Source organism: Phoenix dactylifera, chromosome 2 (genome assembly GCF_051530095.1).
Source record: "Phoenix dactylifera cultivar Ajwa chromosome 2, Ajwa_hap1_PhDact_Kaust_v1.1, whole genome shotgun sequence".
In the NCBI taxonomy this organism is placed as follows: domain Eukaryota; kingdom Viridiplantae; phylum Streptophyta; class Magnoliopsida; order Arecales; family Arecaceae; genus Phoenix; species Phoenix dactylifera.
In genome coordinates this window covers 13,627,208-13,649,218 of record NC_143191.1, presented here as the reverse complement: position 1 = coordinate 13,649,218, position 22,011 = coordinate 13,627,208, and the positions used below count along the sequence as shown (strand labels likewise).

The following is a 22,011-nucleotide window of genomic DNA, read 5'->3' as shown; positions in this document are numbered from 1 at the left end:
GAATATTAGTGGGAGTACTTTCCTATTCCTAGTCCTTTATGTAAACGATATTCTACTTATAGGAAATGACGTCGAAGCGATGTCAACTGTGAAAATATAGTTGTCGAATCATTTTTCAATAAAAGACCTCAGGAAAGCATATTGTTTAGAGACCGAAAAAAGAGGATTTTAGGACTTTCACAGCTTAACTACATTGACAGCATGCTGGTTAAATTCAGCATTCAAGATGCCAAAAAAGGATTCTTACCCTCCAGGCATGACATTCATCTCTCAAAGAAAATGAGTCCTAAAACTCAAGAGGAGAGAGATAAGATGAGGAGCTGTCCCTATGCCTCAGCAATTGAGAACCTCATGTATGCAATGTTGCGTAAAAGACCAAATATCAGTTATACAATCTGTGTAGTGAGTAGATATCAATTTGATCGAGCCCTGAGCATTAGGCAGCAATAAAGCATATCCTCAAGTATCTTAAAAAAACTAAACACTATTTTCTGATGTTTGGAGGTAAAGATCTACTGGCTGAAGTTATACTGATTCAGATTTTTAATCAGACATTGATGATAAAAAATCTACATCTGGATATGTGTTTACACTAGATAAAGGGGCAATAAGTTAGAGAAGCATCAAGCAAGATACTAGTACAGATTCTACTACTAAGACAGAATATATAGCTGCAAAGAAAGTTGTGTGCATTTGCAAGTTCATTTAGGAACTTAAGATCGTCCTATCAATTGAGTCTCCTATCACCATTTATTGTGACAACAATGGTACAATTGCACAAGTAGTAGAACCAAGAGCTCATAGGAGGACGGAGCACATAAAAAGGGGATTTCATCTCATACGCGACATCATGAACCGAGGCAATGTGGTGATATTAAAGATAACATCAAAAGAAAACATTGCAGATCCGTTCATAAAGACTTTGACACAGAAAATATTTGAGAACCATCTTGAGTCAATAAAAATCAGATGTGTATGAGTGGTTCTGAGTGCAAGTAGAAAATTATTAAATATATGCCCTCAGAAATCAATTTGTAAAACACCCTAGGAGATCATTACTAGCCCTCAGAAACCAATTTGTTAGATATATGCAACCAATTTGTTAGATATATGCCCTCAGAAACCAATTTGTTAGAACATTGCTAGCCCTAAGTCTCAAGCACATTCTCCATCATCTTCTTAGCACCCTAGGAGATCACAATAAAATTATGTATATTTTGAACTTCAAAATAGATTAGCACCATTATTGTCCAAATTTCTCAAAACAGAATCATGCATTCATCCAAAAAAGATGACTGAAAACGGATACATGCACATGAACCACAGCAGAGAATTGATGAATTAAGATATGATAGTTATATTACATACATTTACCTCAGCAGTCCATTTTTGATCATCAGCCAATACAATAACTACTCATCAACAGGAGCACCATAATTTTCCCTTTCTAACTTTGATCGAGCCAATGGATACGTACCACTACAGTCCGTTTTGAAAAATAATTACATTTGCAAGCTGGTTTCTCACTCAACTGACAATAGCATATGTATCTAGAAACAAATATATATTCATAAATATATACAGAATTATTATATGATGCATTTACCTGTTCAAAGAACCAAAAAGGACAAGATAAGAGGCAGCTTCTTCCTTTATTCCTCTTGAAACCTTCAGCTACATCGGCCATTCTTTTTTTTATTTTTTTTTTTTACTTTTTCAGCTCGAGATGGGGTTATGTTGGTAGGTGATGCTCACACATCTGGCATGTAGTGGCAGACCCAGGGTTAAAAAAGGTGCAGCGATCGCATGACCAGTGATCATCCAAGCTGCGACTAGGACCACCTGATCGAGCTGCCTTGTTCTTTCCACTCTTGCTACCCTTGCCGCACACACTCTTCGAGTTAGAACTTTGACTGCATGCAGCCTGGCTGTTGGTGGAGTCCACGTCCTTCAAGCCAGTTTCCAGGGCTCGAACGAGATTCTCAAAATAATTTCGAGTTACACTGTTGGATACAAACTCATGAAATAAAATGTGCAGCTTAGTCTCAAGACTTGAACTAAAACTACATGATATCTCAAGAAACCAGTCTGAAATACGGTCAGAATTTATACTGAAAAAGAAACCCAGTCAGGTTCATGCAGTTTTCAAATTATTTGTCCACATATAGTTGACATTGATGCTCACAAGCAAGTGCCATGCAACAAGTGAATTGATAAATGAACCCACCCCACCTATTCATAATCACAGTCCCGTCATTTTTCCTAAAACAAACTACAACAAGAAACCATAAGCACATCTACCAGAAAGGAGAGAATACTGATAAAAAAAATATGTAATTTACTGAATTGCCCACATCAGCTAGATGATAGAGTTAGGTGAGAGGTCTGGGATTCTCAGATCCAGGATAGCCATCAGCCACCAGTACCATGCACATAATAAATGGAAAAAAGGCTGCCGGAGTACTCAGTGTATTTGCTTAGCAGTCGAAGAAAGGAATTAAAGAAAGAACAGAGGTTAGGCTTTTGTTAACTAAAATTTTGTAAATCGAAAATATCAATGTGAACACAGAAAATGTTTACTCATAAAAACCAAGCAGATCTGCCTTTCAGCACAATCAAAAAGAAACAGCTTTACTACAGTACGGATGCCAATAAGCCTGAAATAAAAAGCCAAGGTTTGAGTTGCACATACCTGGTTAGTCCAGCCAGTTTTGTACGAAAATCACTGAACTCTTTCATGGGAGAATCTGCTTCTAGGTAAATCTGAAGTTCCTTCTCTGCACATTGATGAAGCCGTTCTAAACCAGACTCAGCTTCACCTACAGCACAATTGTGCATACTCTGTGATTTCCATAGAATGACTACATTACTGGAATCAATTTAATTTCAGGTTAGAAAATAATGTTCAGAACCTTGCAGATATTCAAAAAATTGTCGTTTTGCATGCTCATGCTCAGGTAGATAGTATCCATAAGCATATGTCCATTTCAGCACTCGCCTGCACTCCACTATCTGCAAATTGGAATGGTAAATTTTGAAGACCATGACGGAACAAAATACATAATTTTTACAATTAAACAATTATTCAATATCTTATAACCTACCTGTGACCAGGCTTCAATTATGAACTTGAGCTGGGACCCTGGTTGGCTTTGTTTCTCACTCAGCTTCTCAAGCTGCAGTGTTTTAAGAACAGTTAGCAATAGCATGCTTGAGATCTATACATCAATAAGAATCTTCACTTCTCAAAAATATGCGTGTAATGCAAAATTCATCTATCACATAATCTAGAAACACATCCTAGAGGACAATGAAAATAAATGACAAATGTTATTTACACTATTTAAAGAAATGGATGCAAGCATGTTTGCATGTACTTATGTATGTATGTACATATGTATACGTATATTAAGCATCTCTCAACTTTCAAGTCTACTCATATTCAAGCATACTCCAAACTTTCACTCTTAATGGCATTTCTCGAGCATTGTGCAATTATATATAGATGAGTACATGAAAGTGCTAGTGCACAACTATATGACACAAACAAGAGTGTGTGCCGCATCTAGCTGGAATAGTTATTCTCTAGGTGCTTAATATATCAGTCACTCATAGTCCCACACCAAGCAGTTCGGTAGGACTCCAAATTCAAACAACCACTCAAGAAACAAGAAAATGCACAGAAGAGCACCTTACTGCTCCGATAGGATACTCTTTAGTACCATTTGCACCCTAAGCTCAAGACACGTAAGTGCTCTAACCATCTTTTGACTTGTGATCAATCCATAGATACCGATAGAAAATAAATACACTCGAAAAAAGTACATGCTTGAACATCATTGACCAACTCCTTATCAATCTCGATTCATTTCAATATGAACAACAATTCAACCAATTCGATTGATTAGAATAGAATGATTATAGAATAAAAGAAGGTATTGGCAATAGATAGGTTTAATTAAAGACCTTATAAAAATCTTAAACCTTTCCATTTATTTTATATATTTAGAATTTATAAATCTTATAATTTATAAATCTTCAAATTTAATTCTAAATATTTATTATTAACGAGCCATAGTAATTGCACCTATCAAGGAAACTAAACGAATTATGGAAATGAGTTCAAACGGAAGATAAAAATCTGTTGGTTCCCTGGTAACCTCTAGTTTGATCAGAGAAACCACTGAAAATAAATCTGCTAATGCAGGTTACAGATTCGGTCAAGAGGAAGAAACTTATAATATCGTAGCTGCTCATGGTTATTTGGGCCAATTGAACTTCCAATATGCTAATTTTCTATTCAAAATTGATTGGCACATGCTTATCAGACAGTCATGTGGTTATGCTAATGAAATCATATTTGATTCAAATAGAAGCAGATGAGTGTATCAGCTGTATGATTGCTTCCAAATTAGAGCTGATCATGGGCCAAATGCATGCCCAGCCCGATTGGCATGCCAAGCCCCCCCCCCCCCCCCCCAACGGGCTTGGGCAAAAATACAGGCCCAATCTGAAAATCAGGCCACGTTTGAGAAAATTAAAAATTGTCCCTGCCCAGCCCAAGATAATTATATATATATATATATATAAACTAATAATATCTTATAATAATAAAATCATATACTATATGTTTAATGAATATAAGAATATCAGGTTTGTTTGGCAGGCATGTATTGACCTTTCCATATTGGGCCGGGCCCAGACAAAAAAGAGGTCCGATGTCCAGGCTAGGCTAGGCCTGAGCATAAACATCGGGCCTAATTCTACTGTAGAGCCCGAGCCCGACCCAATGTTTGATCAGCTCTATTCCAAATACAAATAACTATTTTAACAAAAAACCAGGTTTCTCAATTCTACTAACACAAAAAAAATAGGAAAATGCACAACAACGTCAGGAGAGTGCCTACCTTTTCAGTTTGCATGCTATGCAGATCTGCAAGTGCCTTTTGCCTTGACTGCAAATTAAGAGAAATATTATATTTAGTTCAAAAATTTACTATCATTAAATGAAAACAAGTCAAGTAGTATCAGATAACAAATAGAAGCATTAGGAAATCAACCCCAACGATTTCAGCATGCATATGTGCATTAGATAGGAAGCAATTTAATCATGTAAGCATACATATAGTAATATAGGATAGATCCCTTGTGAAATACCGAATAATGTCTGTGTTTGTTAAATAGCACAAGAAGCGTATAATGTAAGAAACAGATGACAAAAAATGAAAGTGGCATTTGTTAAACAGAGAATAAGGAACTCCATGCAACACAATAGATAGGCATGGTAAACATACGCTCGCACGCACACTTGCACTTGAGATAGAGGGAGACCAAATACCAAGCAGTAAAATTTTATACTGCAAGCACTGACAAGGCCATAGAATTGCATTTCCATGATGGGCATTTCCAGGCATATGTTTCCATGCAACTCAAACCAAAGCAAGGAAATCTGCTTCCCACTTCAGCAAAATCAATGAACTGTACTTCAGCCCACGGATTTCAAAGTCAAGTTCTGTGTGGGTAACAGAGGCGCTTTATTCTGCTTTAATGCCCTCCCACTTACTTCCCCCATACAAATGCTTTAATGCCCTCCCACTTACTTCCCCCACATACAGAGGCGCTTTATTCCGCTTTAATTTTATACTACCCTCTCATTTAAGCAGTATTAAATGATAATCATCATCAATGGTAATTCGATGATAACTTTAATATTGGTGCAACCTATAATCGATTACTACAGGTGTAGATTGATTTCATAATAATCAATTATAGTGCGATTGATTAGATACTTCAGCAAATACTCATCATCTCAAAAAATCATCATAGAGGTATGTGAATGCAAAACAAAACATGATAGATATCTTATTAATGAAGTCTAATCAATGAAATATAACTAGTGCAGCAAACTGAAAATAACCACAACAGAACAATAAAATAAATACTGCCAGTAATCTCGGGTTCCAAGGATGTGATAGATGACAACGATGGTAATAATGATGGATGGAGATAATGATTGATGGTCGAAGAACTGAGGGATGGGCAAAAGATGGTGATAGAACTAGTCGGATAATTACCTCAGCAAGTTTGGTTCCTCCAATCAAATGAGAATCTTCAGGCCGCACTCTACCAAAGTATCGAGATGAAGGATGACGAGGTCAAGAAGATGGCTCCAAGAAGAAATAGGTCAAGAAGCAGGATGAAAGTGGAAGGAAAAGAGTCTCTCAGGGCTTCGCCCACAATGGCACTCACCTTTCTAGGGTTTCTTCTTCTCGTCTTTTTTTTAGCTACTGTCATCTCTTTTATAGGCTGAGTTACTGTTCCATGAATAGTAACCTGATCGGGTTACTGTTCTATGAACAGTAACGGGTCGGGCTACCATTCATGTGAAGTGTTTTTTCTGTGCAGCAAATTTCTGCGTATTTTTTTTTTCTTTTCTAGCTTCCCGCCTTCCATACATGCACAATTCTATTTTCAAGACTATCATCCATCCTCCTCCATTCCTAGAGATGAGTGATGACCGTGGGCATTGAAGAAAGGCTAAGGCTCAAACAATTAAGTGTGGTGATTTGGAGTTGGGTTAGACTTCCTATCATACCTAGGTGGACCCTTTTTGCTTAGCAGTACTAGTACACGACTCGACTGAAAATCCAAGCCTAAACATGGCTTTGGATGAAAAACACAAAAACAACAAAAAACATAAACTATGTCTAAGATGGAGTCCTGAGACTACATCAGTTTCCCCCAACTGGGAAGAACTCGACTCCTAACGAGTAGGCCTCCTGTATGCACTGCAACAAATCAGGTCTCTGGCACCTCAACTCGTCCTCGCTGATCCATGAACTGTCTGACATAAGTCTCCCTTGCCAACGCACAAGAAATCTACGGTACTGCCCACGCCTAGTGTCTACTGCTCACATGTCAAGAATATCCTCAATATCCTCATGAAAACTGGAATCTAAGCTGGTGCTGGGTAGATCTGGATCTGCAACCGCCTCTGGTGGATCTCCATAGAACTGGTACAGATCGGCGATGTTGAAAATTGGGAAAGTCTAGACGTTGTCTGGAAGCTCTAATAAATAGGCATTCTCCCCCAACTTTCGACATATGCGGAATGGACCATACTTTCGCCAGCTAAGTTTGCTGTAACTGCCCAATGAAAATCTCTCTCTCCTGAAATAGGCCATCACCAGATAGCCCTCTGCAAAGTGAACCTCCCTATGATAACGGTCAGCATCATCCTTATATACCTAGCACTGAAGTCAAGCAAGCGCTGATGAACTTTCCGTTGGATGTGACGGACCTGCTCAATATTCTTCTCTGCTTCGGCACTTATCCGACCATGATAGGAAATGGAAGCACGATCAAGTATGTGTGAAATAGAAAATCCGTAGATGATTTCAAAGGAAGACTTACTAGTAGTACGATTTATAGACATGTATGCAAATTCAGCCTGTGCTAAAACCAAATCCCACTGAGTAAGATGCTCACTAACCAAACATCTAAACATGTTACCAAGTGTACGGTTCACTACCTCTATCTGACCATCTATTTGAGGGTGACAAGCATTGCTAAAGTTTAATTTCGTTTCTAATTTGCTCCAAAGATTTTTTTCAAAAATAACTAGTAAATTTTGTGTCCCTATCATATGTGAATGATCTTAGAATACCATGCAGTCTAACAATTTCTTTAAAACATAAATGTGCTATATGAGATGCATTAGATATTTTTCTACATGAAATGAAATGTGACATTTTTGAAAACCGGTCCACCACAACAAAAATCGAATCAACCTTCCTAACAGACATTGGTAGTTTTACAATGAAGCCCATGGTGACATCCTCCCAAGGGTCACTAGAGATAGGCAACAGGGTGTACAAGCCTGTATTTTGGACCTTTTCTTTTTCTTGCGGACAATGTTGACATTTTCGCATGTATCTAATGACATCGTCTCTCATCTTAGGCCAAAAATATTTTAAATTTAGAATCAAGGCCCTTTGAATACGTTCTTTGCCTCTAGCTTTCACAAAATTTTTCGTGTTATACCCATGCAATTCCTTTTGTGGATAGTGTGTGATATTCATTTTGTCTTTCACAAAGAAATATATATTCTTTTCTCCGTCATGTTGGGTCTTCTTATCGTACTGCCAAGGCCTACCTAACAACACGTAGCACACCTCCATAAGCATAACGTCACACCATACCTAATCTTGGCATCGTTTTCTAATGAAAAACTCTACTAGACACCTGTGGGTGACTGGAACCTCATGTCCCTCCTTAAACCAAGATACCTTATATGGTTTATAAATCTTTTGTGTAGGTATCTTTACTTTATCAACCATGTGTTGAGATACGAAGTTTTCAGTACTGCCACTATAATCAAGATAGAACATCTATATCCCCCTGCAGTAACCATAGTCAAGAAAATACTTCGTCTCAACCAATTGTCCTAGACAGGTTGCTTAGGTGCGACCATGATATGGTGAATCACCATGAGTGGACCCACCGCATCACCTGTAATGTGGACATTGTCGTTCTCCGACTCATCTTCATGTTCAGACTCACCCTCATTTCTCTAAATTGGGTTCATCTGAACCGTCCTAGCGTCCATGCTCAATTAGGTGAGACTGAGACTGAAATTTTCTCAGGAAACATTCAAAGGATTTATGACCGGGTAACCGACACTTATAGCAAATGATAGTAGAATCAGGTGCCGGTGCCAGTCCGCCTTTGCCCTTGTCCTATAATTCCTTGTTAGAATTGGGCTTTAGGGTAGTTGTGGTCTTGGTAGGGTTCTGAGAACGTATTGCCTTATCTTCAATCTGACTCTTTACATGGGTAGTAGAATTTCTGTTTGAGTCCCACTTTCAGCCACTAGTTCGCCTTTGTTGTGCTTCTACCCTCAATGCACGGCGATGGGCATCATCAATACTCAAGACATCGAACATCTCCACTTGGTCTAGGATGTCTTGTCTCAAGTCATTGATATATCTACTGGCAACATGAATGGGATCCTCACTAAGGCTGTTTCTTGCTTGGAGCTCATAGAACTCCTTGGTGTACTCATCCACGATCCTAGTTCCTTGTCGGAGGTTTTGGAATTTCAAGTAGCGGTTTTCGCGATAATGTAACAGGACAAATCATTTCCTCAACTTCTCCTTCATCTTACTCCAGGTACGGATCTTATCCTTACCTTGTTGAACTCTTCGTTCTTGGAGTTGCTTCCACCAAACCAGTGCGTGTCCCTTCAATTTGAGGGTCACAAATTTGACCTCTTTATCCTCAGGGATTTTCTTCCAATCAAAATATTGGTCGATTTTGTTGACCAAATCAAGAAAAGCATCTGGCTGGAAACGCCCCTCAAAATCTCCATCAATCTTAATGCCATCATCCCAACGTCTAGCATGAGGGGGTTCTCTATGTGGTGGTCTCTCTCTGTTCCTACGTAATGGTCGGTCATCTAAGTCATTTTCTATCTTATCTGACTCACTACTCTCGACTACCCTCTAATTGACCCTTTGTCTACCTTGAGGTCTGACTCTACGTCTTGGTTCATCCTAATAGTTTCTCTCTCCTAGGTCTCACTATCTCAGATATGTTCAATTCTAGTCTAGTCATGAAGCTGGAGAGGTGTTCTACCTGTCGTTGGATTTGTTCTAAAGTTTGTTGTTGGGTTCTAAATGCATCTTGCCAATTATCAAACATGATTGTAGGCTAAGATTCAACTCAAAACTGTTTCAGAGGTGCTTCTAATATTATGGAGATGAAACAGATTTTTTTCAGAAAAAAATTTTCAATTTTTTTTAATGCCGAAAATGAATATTTTAATACAGAAAGTAATATTTTAATGCAGAAATATTTTTTTAGTTTTTAAATGCGGAAAATGAAAGCAGAATTTTTTTAAATGCAGAAACTAATTTTTTTGTATTTTTAACTCCAAAAATTAAAATTTATGTAGTTTTAAATGCAGAAAATATAATTTACTTTTTTTTAATTCAGAAAATATATTTCTCTATTTTGAAGCGCAGAAATTTAATTTTTAGAATTTAAAGTGCAGAAAAAATGGATGTTATGATGCAAAAATAATAATAAAGATTTTTAAATATGCAGGACCTATTAGCTCTGATACCACTTTGGTGCAACCTATAATCGATTATTACAGGTGTAGATTGATTTCATAATAATCAATTATAGTGCGATTGATTAGATACTTCAGCAAATACTCATCCCAAAAGATCATCATAGAGGTATGTGAATACAAAACAGAACATGATAGATAGATAATTAACGAAGTCTAATTAATGAAATATAACTAGTGCAGCAAACTGAAAATAACTACAATAAAACAATAAAATAAATATTGCCAGTAATCTCGGGTTCCAAGGATGTGATAGATGGCAACGATGGTAATGATGATGGGTGGAGATAATGATTGATGGTCGAAGAAATAAGGGATGGGCAAAAAAATGGTGATAGAACTAGTCAGATAATTACCTCTGCGAGTTTGGTCCCTCCAATCCAATGAAAATTTTTAGGCCGTGCTCCACCAAAGTATCGAGATGAAGGATGACGGGGTTAAGAAAGTGGCTCCAAGAAGATAATAGGTCAAGAAGCAAGATGAAAGTGGAAGAAAAGAGTCTCTCAGGGCTTCGCCCATGGTGGCACTCACCTTTCTAGGATTTCTTCTCCTTGTCTTTTTATTTTTTTGGCTGTTGTCCTCTCTTTTATAATCTGAGTTACTGTTTCATGAATAGTAACCAGGTCAGGTTACTGTTCTGTGAACAGTCACAGGTCGGATTACTATTCATGTGAACAGTGTTTTTTTCTATGCTGTTTTCTACAGATTTCTGCGTATTTTTTCTCTTTTCTAACTTCCCTCCTTTCATACATGCACAATTCTATTTTCAAAACTATCATCCAGCCTCCTCCATTTCTAGAGATGAGTGATGACCGTGGGCATTGAAGAAAGGCTAAGTAGAGGTGGCAATCGCATCGAGTCGGATCACATGCAAGTCGAGTCAGAAAATCATAAACCTGAACCCGACCTGTTTACTAAACGGGTCAGAAATTACAACCTAAACCTGTCATGTTAAATAAACAGGTAACCTAACCCGATCCGTTTAACCTGTTTAATAAACAGGTAACCTGTTTGCCCAACCTGACCCGACTTTTTTAACCTATTTGCCCAACCCGACCCGTTTAACCTGTTTAGACCTGTTTAATCTGCCCAATCCTGTTTAACCTGCCCAACCCAACCTGTTTAACCTGTTTAGACCTGTTTAACCTGCCCAACAGTTAAACGGGTTAAACAGTTTAAACGGGTTAGACATCTAAAATCCGTATCCGACCCAATTAATAAACAGGTTAAACGGGTCGACCTGTTTACGACCTAAACCTGTTTAGGCCAAACCCAAACCTGTTTATGGTGGGTCGAATACGGGTCGGGTCATATTTTGCCACCTCTAAGGCTAAAGCTCAAACAATTAAGTATGGTAATTTGGAGTTGGATTAGGCTTTCTATCACACCTAAGTGGACCCTCTTTGCTTGGCAGTACTAGTACATGACTGGATTGAAAATCCAAGTTTAAACATGACTTTGGATGGAAAACATAGAAACAATAAAAAACATGAACTATGTCTAAGATAGAGTCCTGAGACTACATCAAATATCCAAAACTTCCTAATTCTCATGCACTGATTTCCTAAAAAACAAACAGCAAAACACATGTTTCACCAACCTAAGTTCTAAGAATTCAAATTCTTAGAACTTGAAGTTCCAACACTTCCAACACTTAACACACCCTTGCAGTAATAAAAAGATGTTGAAACTACTGTGAATGCACAAAGACGTGAAAGTGCAAGTACTTCAGCTGGAAGAAGATAATTTTACTTAATGTTCTTAAAAACAGCATCTAACAAATTAAAACAGAAATAACTGCCAGACTAAAGCATGCTGAAGAGAAACAACGTTTAGAAAATGTACATACTGATTGATTGGTTGCCCAACGTTCATAATAATGTGTATATCTCTCAAGAGAGTTTTTAGCCATTTCTCTCCTCCTTTCAGATTCATCATACTGCAATCAAATAAAACATAACAAACATAACATCAGTAATGCCCCCAAAATTTACATTAAATGTATCATGAGTTTAAGCAGACAAGACAGAAACAAAAAAATAAACAACAGATCAAAAACATACTAGTCCCTCCTGCTTTGCTACTTCATAACGATTACAAGCATAGAAACCACCAGTTCTCTCTCCATGTTCCGACCATGCACCGAGACATAACCTTCAATAATAATGAAAAAGGCATCAGATTAAAAGGGAAAAAAAATGAAGTACTGAATAAGTGATTTCAATAAGGCATTCAAGCTGCTGATGCAAAGTTTTTTTTTTACCAGCAAAACTCAAATTTACATGGAGGTGTGCATGTCATATGCATACAACCCTGGTTTTTCTCAATTGGCCGTTTGCATTTTGGACAGGGTTTGGAATTAGCCAATATCCTGCAAAGAAAAATAAAATCCACAACACAACAAACATGGAGAAATTTTAGAGAGATCATTTTAACTCAATTTTGCTCACTCAAAATATGTTATAGTGAGAGTGTAGGCAGAATCAACTGAGTTGGGAAGACCCAGTAACTTAATATGCTCATGACAAGAGACCACACACTATACTCCAGCACCCATAAATATTGTGCTAGTACATCAGCAAAAAGTTATCTCAAGAGTTTCGAACAAGCCATGTTATATGAAAAATAGATGTAATGGAAACAATAGGAGAGGAATATGTGCCAAAAAAAAGAACTGAATGAATGTTACGATTAACCTCCAGACAGCAGTTAGAAACACATCTTGTAGCAAGAAATTATCTCAAGAGTTTCGACCAAGCCATATTATATGAAAAATGGATCTAATGTAAACAATTGAAGAGGAACATATGCCAAAAAACGAACTGATAACGAATGTTATGATTAACCTCCAGACAGCAGTAACGAAAATCAATTCGAGTTTTAGTACTATTCAGAATAAACATAATAGTGAAAATAAATTAGAAGACAAGAACATGAGAAAAATGCAAAACAGAGACATTATGGACTCAAATCTCCTGATATTTGAAACTCAACATCATGACAAAAAAAGTTATAACATCACAGTTTTAACAAATTTTAAGTTTACATAACCATTCAAGTAAGAGCATTCTAATACAATACTTTCTTTGATAGTAATAAATTACCCAACAATGGTAGTAACAAAGGATCATTGGACTCAGGATGATAAGGGAAAATAATTAAATCAAATGTTCATTATACTTAGGAAATTCTGCAGCCATAGTCCTGATTACACTGAACACTGGAAGGCACTAAAAATTGAATAAATATAATAAGAAAAATCATTTTAAGTCTGATGTGCAACTAGAAAACCTACAAAACAACTAAATCATACTCATCAGAATTAATAAGATATGAAAGGTTCAAAATGCTATAATCAGGTAGCAACACGTAAACAATAAAATACAAAAAAAATATCAACACCTATTAGTAAAACTGGAAGAACAGAAAGAAATCAACTCATCTACATAACCCATCACCTACCAATTCATATTTTCAGACTCCGCACTGTTTTTTAATATCCACTTGGCAACTGTACCACAGTCCACTGGTCGATGAGTTTCCTCGGTACACTGCAGATTTCATTTTCGAAGACTTAGAATGCCCTCTGATGGGATAGACATTGATGTTTTAAAAGAATGACTGTACACCCATTTTTAGAAAACACTCACATGCCAGCAAAAGCTATATGAGCATTTGCAGCAAACATCATTGCTTCCACTGCCGAATACAAAATCCACTGCAAACTCACAGCCCGGAGCAGGGCACCATTTTGTCTGCAGGAAATAAAAGAAAAATACCAGACAACAAATAAACTCAAAACAAGGATATGGTTACTTCCCAAACCTTGTATAGGTCGACTTTGCTAAAAATTGAATAATTGCATCCATGAGAATCATAAAAGCAGATATAAAGATGTCAACATATCTATACTTGATTATTCTACATATATAATACATTTGACAATGATTATTACCAGAACTTATAAGCTCAATGAATTGAGCAAAAAGATTATCAATATGCCAAAAAAATCACAGGTGCGACAGCAATTTCAATTTAATAACCTTGATAAAACACCTTTACAAAGAAAGAAACATGCATAGAAATACGAAACTACGCGACATCATGCTATGTCAATTAAACTACAGTCTCACATTTTGAAATTAAAAGGAAAACTAGCGAACAAAGATGAGTATTCCCCATCATAAAGGAAAGAAATACTATAAAATATTCCCACATAGAACTCAAAGATGCTAAACCATACTTATTCACTGATTTTTCTTATTTCAAATTCTTTTATTTCAATTATTGATGCATGTAAGAGAAAGGCCAAAGAAATAAAGCTACCCTTAGTGCAGGCATCTGCAGTTTGAATCACAGATTTACCTTCCTATTATCTTCAATATATGATCGAAGAAGATAGCGTGCATACTTCTTTTTATCTTCCTCTGTAGCTAACTTATTGACCATGTCCTGACCAATAGCAGCACCACAGGAAGGATCAGGACATCGCAACATTAAGCATCCAGGACCATCACTTACTGATGTGCCAATATAACCTGCCAGTCAGAACTAGGATTAAACCTCAAAGTATAATATGGTTCAACCAGAAGATAAGAAAAACTTAAACCACTAAAAGAATAAAAAATTATGGTTGAAACTGCATTTCTGCTTTCATATTCAACATAATTTCAACTCAAAGGCTGACAATTTATAGTGGCAATGAAGGCAATTTGGGGGGGGGGAATGAGGGTAAATACTTCCAATTATCATTGTTCCGTCAACAAACTTAAAGGCAACAAAAACTGATATATACTGGCAAAACAACTATGTGAAGAAACATAATATTGAAACCAAAATCTGGATTAGGATGTTTTGTTACTTAAACACAAAAATGAAACAAGTAAACTGTTTGGATTCATTTAGAATTGGCTACTGACTAGTGAACAAACAATGTGCAAACCAATAAAAATTGAAAAATGCTGGTCTAACTGCCAACTAACAGTTTGAAAGCCTGAAGCTATTCCGTCCAAGAGGCCAATATTTTCCTCCCACCCATTCCATCTTAAATATTCATATTTATTGACACATTCTGCACCTTGGATATAAACACATTTTCCTATATTTAGATGGAATTTCTTCCCTCTATATCAAGACTCTTTCCCACGTGTTTTTCTATTTTTTTGCTAAAATGGATGATTCATACAGTTCTAGTACAAACACATCCAAAAAAGTCGAAAAATAGCAAATCTCGGAGCGCTCTTGGCACCCTTGGAGTGATTGGCCACATACGACGCCACCCAATCTGCGGCCCCATTGACTTCTCTATACACGTGCTTGGTCTGGAATGCCATGCCGTCATTGACCATAGCCCGGATGTCTCGAAGTAAGGGATGGCACCCACCCACGCCGCCGGTGCCTCCCTGGATCTAGCTGATAATCGTAGCCGAATCTTCCTCGAGCATAATGCTCTAGCCCACAACACGCACCGAGCATAGCCCAAACCGGCCTATGCCGCCCCCAGCTCAGCCCCTGGGACCGAGGTATCGAAGCTCTGACAACCACCAGCAAGAACCACCCTAGAATCCGGGCTTCTGATGACGAAGCCAGCACACTCTTTCCCACATTTAGAGGAATGTTTTAACTATTGTTTCTTGATTTCATGAGCTTAGATTGCACCACTATAGAGATAGACTTCATTTTTACCAACTACTGATTTAGATTTCATGACAGGCCCCTCTTTGCTCACTTGATTCAACCTCATACATGTGCATCAAAAATCTGTATATTTGAACTTTTAAACGAACAGTTGGGTCTCGATAAACAAACTGAATGGTAGCTCATAACACATTAAAAAAATATGCAGAATGACACATATTAATGTATATTGGAAGCACATAGTGGAACTTGAGCAACTTTCAATCATGATTAGAGCTAATGTAGGCTGAGCAAATATGATTGGCAGAAATCCAACTATCAGGTAGGCGAACAGACCTCTCCAACATGCCCCACAAAAAGGATGACCACAAGCAGCAGCACTCATTATATTGCGAGGATATGTTTCAAAACATATTCCACAAGTCAGCTGCCACCAAAAGGAGTATCACAAATAGGAAGAAATTTTTTTCTAAACATACATAGGAGGAAAATTGAGTTAATGAAAGAAAATAAAACATAGTTTTGAAACAAATAAATACTCACTTCCCGAACATTTGGAATTTCAACTGGGTTCTCCAGCAAGCCGACAACCTGACGGACATCATGTTCATCTGCAAACCATTCCTCGTGTACCATACTGACACTCCTGCATACTCAATAAAAATACAGAGCATCAAAATGCATAATCTAAACCCACCAGAGTAGACATACAACAGGAAGTAGGTAGAAAGCTAGGCCCTAGACAAATACATAGGCAAATCATATTGGAAAACATCAAAAACAATCATAAAGGAGAAAATACATCAAACATAACTACAATTACAAAATTAACAAATGGAAAAAAGAACATCACATGCCATAATAGGAAGAACAGGTGCTTCAAATCACATGCCATGTCCATAATAGATAAACATCAAATATCAGTACTTGTCAGATGCTTTTTTTGTACATGTCTTATACTTACGTAAAGTACTCTATTTTTCCAAATTAAAAAAAAAACATTCCACTTATTTTCCAATTACTTGATATATGTCCCCAGCACCTCCACATATGAGAGGGAAGGTGTTCACTTTGTTTTTTTAGCGCACTAACCTTTAAATGATGAACAGTTATATTTTTAGTCTGACATTACTACTAAAATATGACATACAGATTGGGTTCTATAAATTTGATTGATAACTCAATAATGAGATCGTGAAAGTTCACGCTGCCATCTCAAGTCTAGACTATTTTATTTGAATAACCTACTATGTTTTATGGAGTTATTTACATACATGCACGCATGCATGCATGCGTGCATACATTTATATATGTATATTCATTGACATGTCCAAGCTATCCTGCATCCTGCTTTTCCCAGGTTCGCTGTAACAGCATAGCTGTATCATGTCATATGCATACCCCATATTACTATACACATTTCATAACCATTGAACAATGATTCGCTGTATAATCATTTTAGTAACATTGCTGGAATGAAGACAGAGAATACATCAGATATTGACATTGCACAGAGGTTTATTTTGATAGACATGAGAATATGAGATCATAGTCATTGAGGATATCTGTTTTTGTTAATGTCCTTTATAGAAGAGATATTTGTACTTATTCATTTTGGTGTTTCATTTAGGAAGGTGAATGTGAGTAAGGACATCATATAAGAAATTAAGAATGTTTAGTCATCATATGATTTTAGCTAATAAGCAAAACCTCGACGTAAAGATAAAATTCTCAAATAACAGAAAGTATAAAATCAAATATAAATGGCCGGGATCAACTTCTTCATGACAAAAACTTGCAGGGATATATAATCATCTTGGCTGATAAACCTAAAATTCTTAATTATTAAAACACAGAGGTACATAAATCTAACAGATATGACTCAACAGTATATACCATGTACTTCTTTTGGTAAAACCTATGGCAGAAACTTAAGAGCACCACAAATTTAGGAAACTAAAAGTGATAGACTTGTAAACAAGATGAGCACCACTGGAAGCAAACTCTCTTACCACTTGTAGTGCCGAAGAAGGATGCATGCTGCAAATCTTGAAATAGAAAGTACGGTAGATAACCTACTTATATCGTCCTCTTGGCGCTGATGTATATCAGATTCACTTAAAATGGTGTAGTTCTGCAGATATTATATACAGGAAAGTGTTTGGGCATAAGAATACAAGAATGAAAAAGGAAAAATTTACTGAAGCCAAATTATACAAATCCATTTGACAAGGTGCCAACTTGTTTTGACATGGCAATAATCTTTCTAATTATATTCCAAGAATAAGTCGTGATCATATATACAGCAGCTACCACTTATTAAACAAACTAAATAGATTTCATTACATTTGATTTTGATCAAAACAAGCGACCTTAGGCAAAAAGCACATGTTCCAGGTCTTCCTACAAAATATAATCTATAATCTCATGCAGTACCAAAGAGTTCCATATCAATCTTCAAAGGCCCAAATTCCCATTATAGTCCATTGTGTCAAGGTGAACGCATATGTTAAACACAATATCCTAGAGCAGTCGTATACTAAACTCCTTAAGTCCAGAAAAATCTGACCATGATATAAAAAGGTAGACCTCTCATGACTAATTTCCAAAGTCTTTCTCTCTCTCTGTGTGTGTGTGTGTGTTCTGCTGCATTACGTGACCAAGTTGAATTCAGAAGAAAAACATAATGAATAAAATAAGACAGCTAAAACAAGATTACTATGCTAATAGACCAGACTCTAGTACCACAATCTAGCATGTGATTATCTGCACGTGTACACTCCAACTGGAGACAAAACTTTCAAGGATACATTGAGAAAAATATGAAGCAGGAACGCTTTCTAAAAAGGCCAAATCTTAAATATCTGCTTCAAAATTTTTTATTTATTAAGGAGTGTGGCGAAACAGTGTAGATCCTTTCATAGTAAACTGCCATCAGCATCTCCTCGATCATATTATCAAAGGTGGGAAAAGGAACCTTTATAAGACTTGTCAGAATGAAAGTTTACTGCTTTCCACTGCAAGCTTTCTATTTGCTTCCATTGGCAACAACTGCACTAACTGAAAACATCAAAACCCATACACTACTCAACAAAAACTCCACTAATTAACAAATCGTAGCAGCAGGATGGAATCAAACTAAGCTATGAATACAAACCAATATACGACTAACTCTCATACTTAAATAATAAGTTCATTCACAAGAAGGAATCTTTTTTGGCTAAAAATCCAGCTTCAACATTAAAACCCGTAAAAAGATATAAAAATAAAAGCTAAAAACATCAATTCCACAAAAAAAAAACGCATCTTTCCACAAAATCTCTTCACCTGCTGGCGATGGAAGGTGATGTCCTCGGCATCATCATTTGTCTCCTCATTGCCGAAATCATAGTCGGCATCTTCATCATCGGACTCCATCCCCATATCCTCGCTATAGAAATCATCCTCCAGGGACTCGGAACCGTTGGCGTCGTGCATGTCTTCATCGGAATCCATCACCAACCCTAGGCTTTCCCCTCCCGACGGCAACCTTGAATCACGCAAACCCTAACCCCCGCGCAGGGGAATCGGGGCAGAAATCAGCTGGATCAAGGGGTAATTCGGGTGGGAGAAAGGGAATTGGATCGGCTGCGAGGACGGAGATGATCGAATTCTGGGGAGGATTTTCGGTGGGCTTTCGGTGTTTGGGGGATCGGTGGTTTCTTGCTCCCACTTTATCCGAGAACGTCTAAAGGTCGGTTCGGATCGGATTCGGTTAAACCAGACACTAAGGATCCGAATATGTCTGCTGATGGGACGGGCCGGTCAGAAAGGCCCGAACCGGAGAACCGGACCGGGCCGTTAGTTTGCTTGGCCCAAGCTAAGAATCGTGCGAATGACAAGGCTAAGATTTGGGCCCGGGCCAACTCCTAAATGACCTAGGCTTGTTAGCCCTAGGCATTTAGCATTAGCTAGGGTTGGGTTTGGCCTTGGCTGACACACATATGTGTAACCCTAGGGAAGAAGTAGGTTGGGTCAAGTCCATGTGCAGCTTACCCCAATTTGTGCAAGGTTTCATGTCTAAGATTTAGATATAAGCAAAATTCCTTGGGTTTGGGTTGGGTGATGTCTCCTTCTGGACCGGGTATAGGTTGAATTAGATTTAAGGCTATTGTTGAACTAATTTTTTTGGGTCGAACAGTGTTAGTTTGTGGTTGGAACATGGGGTAGAAAAGGACCTAGTATTATGAGATCCAAACATGCCTATATTGGAAGTATGGTATGGCCCTAATCTGGGAACCACTACTTTTATGCTTATTTGACAATCGTGTATCCTTCCTCAAAGAGTAGTGGGGCAATATGAGTCAGGTTGAGTTAGGTTAGGTTAGAGCAAACTTGACCTATACCTAAGCCAATCTAACATGTGGTCAAGATTTTTCAGCTCGCATCAGCTCAAAAATTGACCTCCATGATCCAAAACAATTACCGGCTCTATTTGCCATGACTAACTTGAAATCAACCAAATTTGGCTCAATTGGCTTAAGCCTTGATATTCTTGTTGATTCAGTTGCAATGTAAATTATGAGTAAGAGAGGCCGTCTGCACTTAGAAACCTCACCCATGCATGTTCTTCAATAGAACCAACCGAGGTTGCCACAATCCAAACTCTACCCTTGTAAATTGTAATCCATTGGAAGTTCTAAAAATCACACCTCGCTACATAATCTGGTCAAAATATTTGACCCATACCTTAACAAGTTGATATCAGCTTTCATATGAGCACCATTCTTGCCCATCACCATCGCCACAGGAAAAAATTGGAAGAGGAAATCAAGCCAATCAGAGGGGTCTGATTGTCTCATTGCTTGCTCTTTACTGACTGCTTTTGTTTCGTTTGCTTCCTTGGAAAGGAAAAAAAAAAACAGAATGAAGAAAGAATTTTTCCCAAACAAGCTCCTTGTCGATTAAATTTAAAGGAAAAAAAAAAAAGGAAACTTTTGCGACCCAACATAAAATCCAAGATATCTTATTGGAAATCCCAAAGCTCATAAATTTTAAAATCTTGATGCATTGGGTTGCTAGCTGAACTCAGGATTAAATTAATTGCTTGAACCATGCATGCACTACTCCTACTCACCTCGATGCTACAAAAGATTCAGACTTCTTTGCAAAGCCCATGTCTCTTCCGCTAATCCACATGTTTGCAAAAAGTTGAAAATATTTAGCTTCTAGAAATTTTCACTTGTTGATCTCTAGACAAGTCTGTTTAACTTTTGCTAATTATCTCATCACTAAACCATTAAATGTAGATATCTTACGACAAATAAAAGGATGACATCAAACATTTGTTGAAATTCCACACATAACCATTGGTCGTGCACTATCTTTCATATAATTCATTGGGTATGTGTAAGTACAATCTATTCCAGTTCCAGCCATTCCACAACCAGCAACTAATTTCTAACACAGTAAATGACCTCCCTTGCCTCCCTGTTAACAAACGATTTCATCGCAGAAAATTGATATATATATATATATATATATATATATATATATATATATATATATATATATATATATATATATATATATATATATATATATATATATATATATATATATATATTGTACTCAGTTAATCTCTTATATTTTACTTCTAAACTTTGCTTGGAAAAGTCTGTTGGGTTGAGACTAATTTCAGCTTTCTAACCATCCCTGCTACACTATATGTACAGGAGGAAACAAAATATGAATAAAAAAGAACAAAAAGGAAAAAAAAAAGAGTACAGATATTATCTATAATTTTGCATGCTAAACATGCTTTCTTTTTTTTTCTTTTTTTTTTTTTGAACAGACACTTGTTTACATAATTAGCTACCAAACAATTATGGTATTTTTCTTTAGAAAACAAAGTTGGAACAAACAATATGCACATGATATAAAGCTTAATAGTGGATATACTGAACCAGGAAACACTTGTATACGCACTATGGACAAAATATTAAGTACTTAATAGTTCCTTATTTTCATACTAATAGAAATACATGTGCAATTGCGCATTGCATGCGCCCAGAGAATCATAAAGTGTTTGGAGGGACAAGTTAACCAATAAATATATAAAAGATAGTTTAGCAATTAAACAATATCCAAAAAAAAAAGAGCGAAAATCTTCCTTCTCTATAATTAAATTAATTTCTTTTTAGTTATGTGATTTTCAAGAGTAAGAATTAGTCCTTTGTCTTTTGCTTTCTTTTTTCTTT

General features: G+C 36.9%; 1 protein-coding gene across 1 annotated transcript; it reads right to left on the bottom strand.

The window, feature by feature from the left end:
• Positions 1-1,310: 1,310 nt before the first annotated feature.
• On the bottom strand, positions 1,311-19,524 carry LOC103716244 (putative E3 ubiquitin-protein ligase ARI7). The gene is made up of 15 exons (XM_039119314.3): positions 19,100-19,524; positions 17,785-17,906; positions 16,316-16,418; positions 16,109-16,199; positions 14,501-14,673; positions 13,786-13,890; positions 13,598-13,686; positions 12,399-12,506; positions 12,199-12,289; positions 11,985-12,074; positions 4,908-4,955; positions 3,105-3,176; positions 2,913-3,012; positions 2,693-2,819; positions 1,311-2,003 (listed from the first exon to the last, which is right to left on the bottom strand). The coding sequence occupies exons 1-15, from the start codon at positions 19,265-19,267 to the stop codon at positions 1,733-1,735; spliced, it is 1,758 nt and encodes a 585-aa protein (XP_038975242.1). The 5' UTR covers positions 19,268-19,524; the 3' UTR covers positions 1,311-1,732.
• Between the last annotated feature and the right edge of the window lie 2,487 nt (positions 19,525-22,011).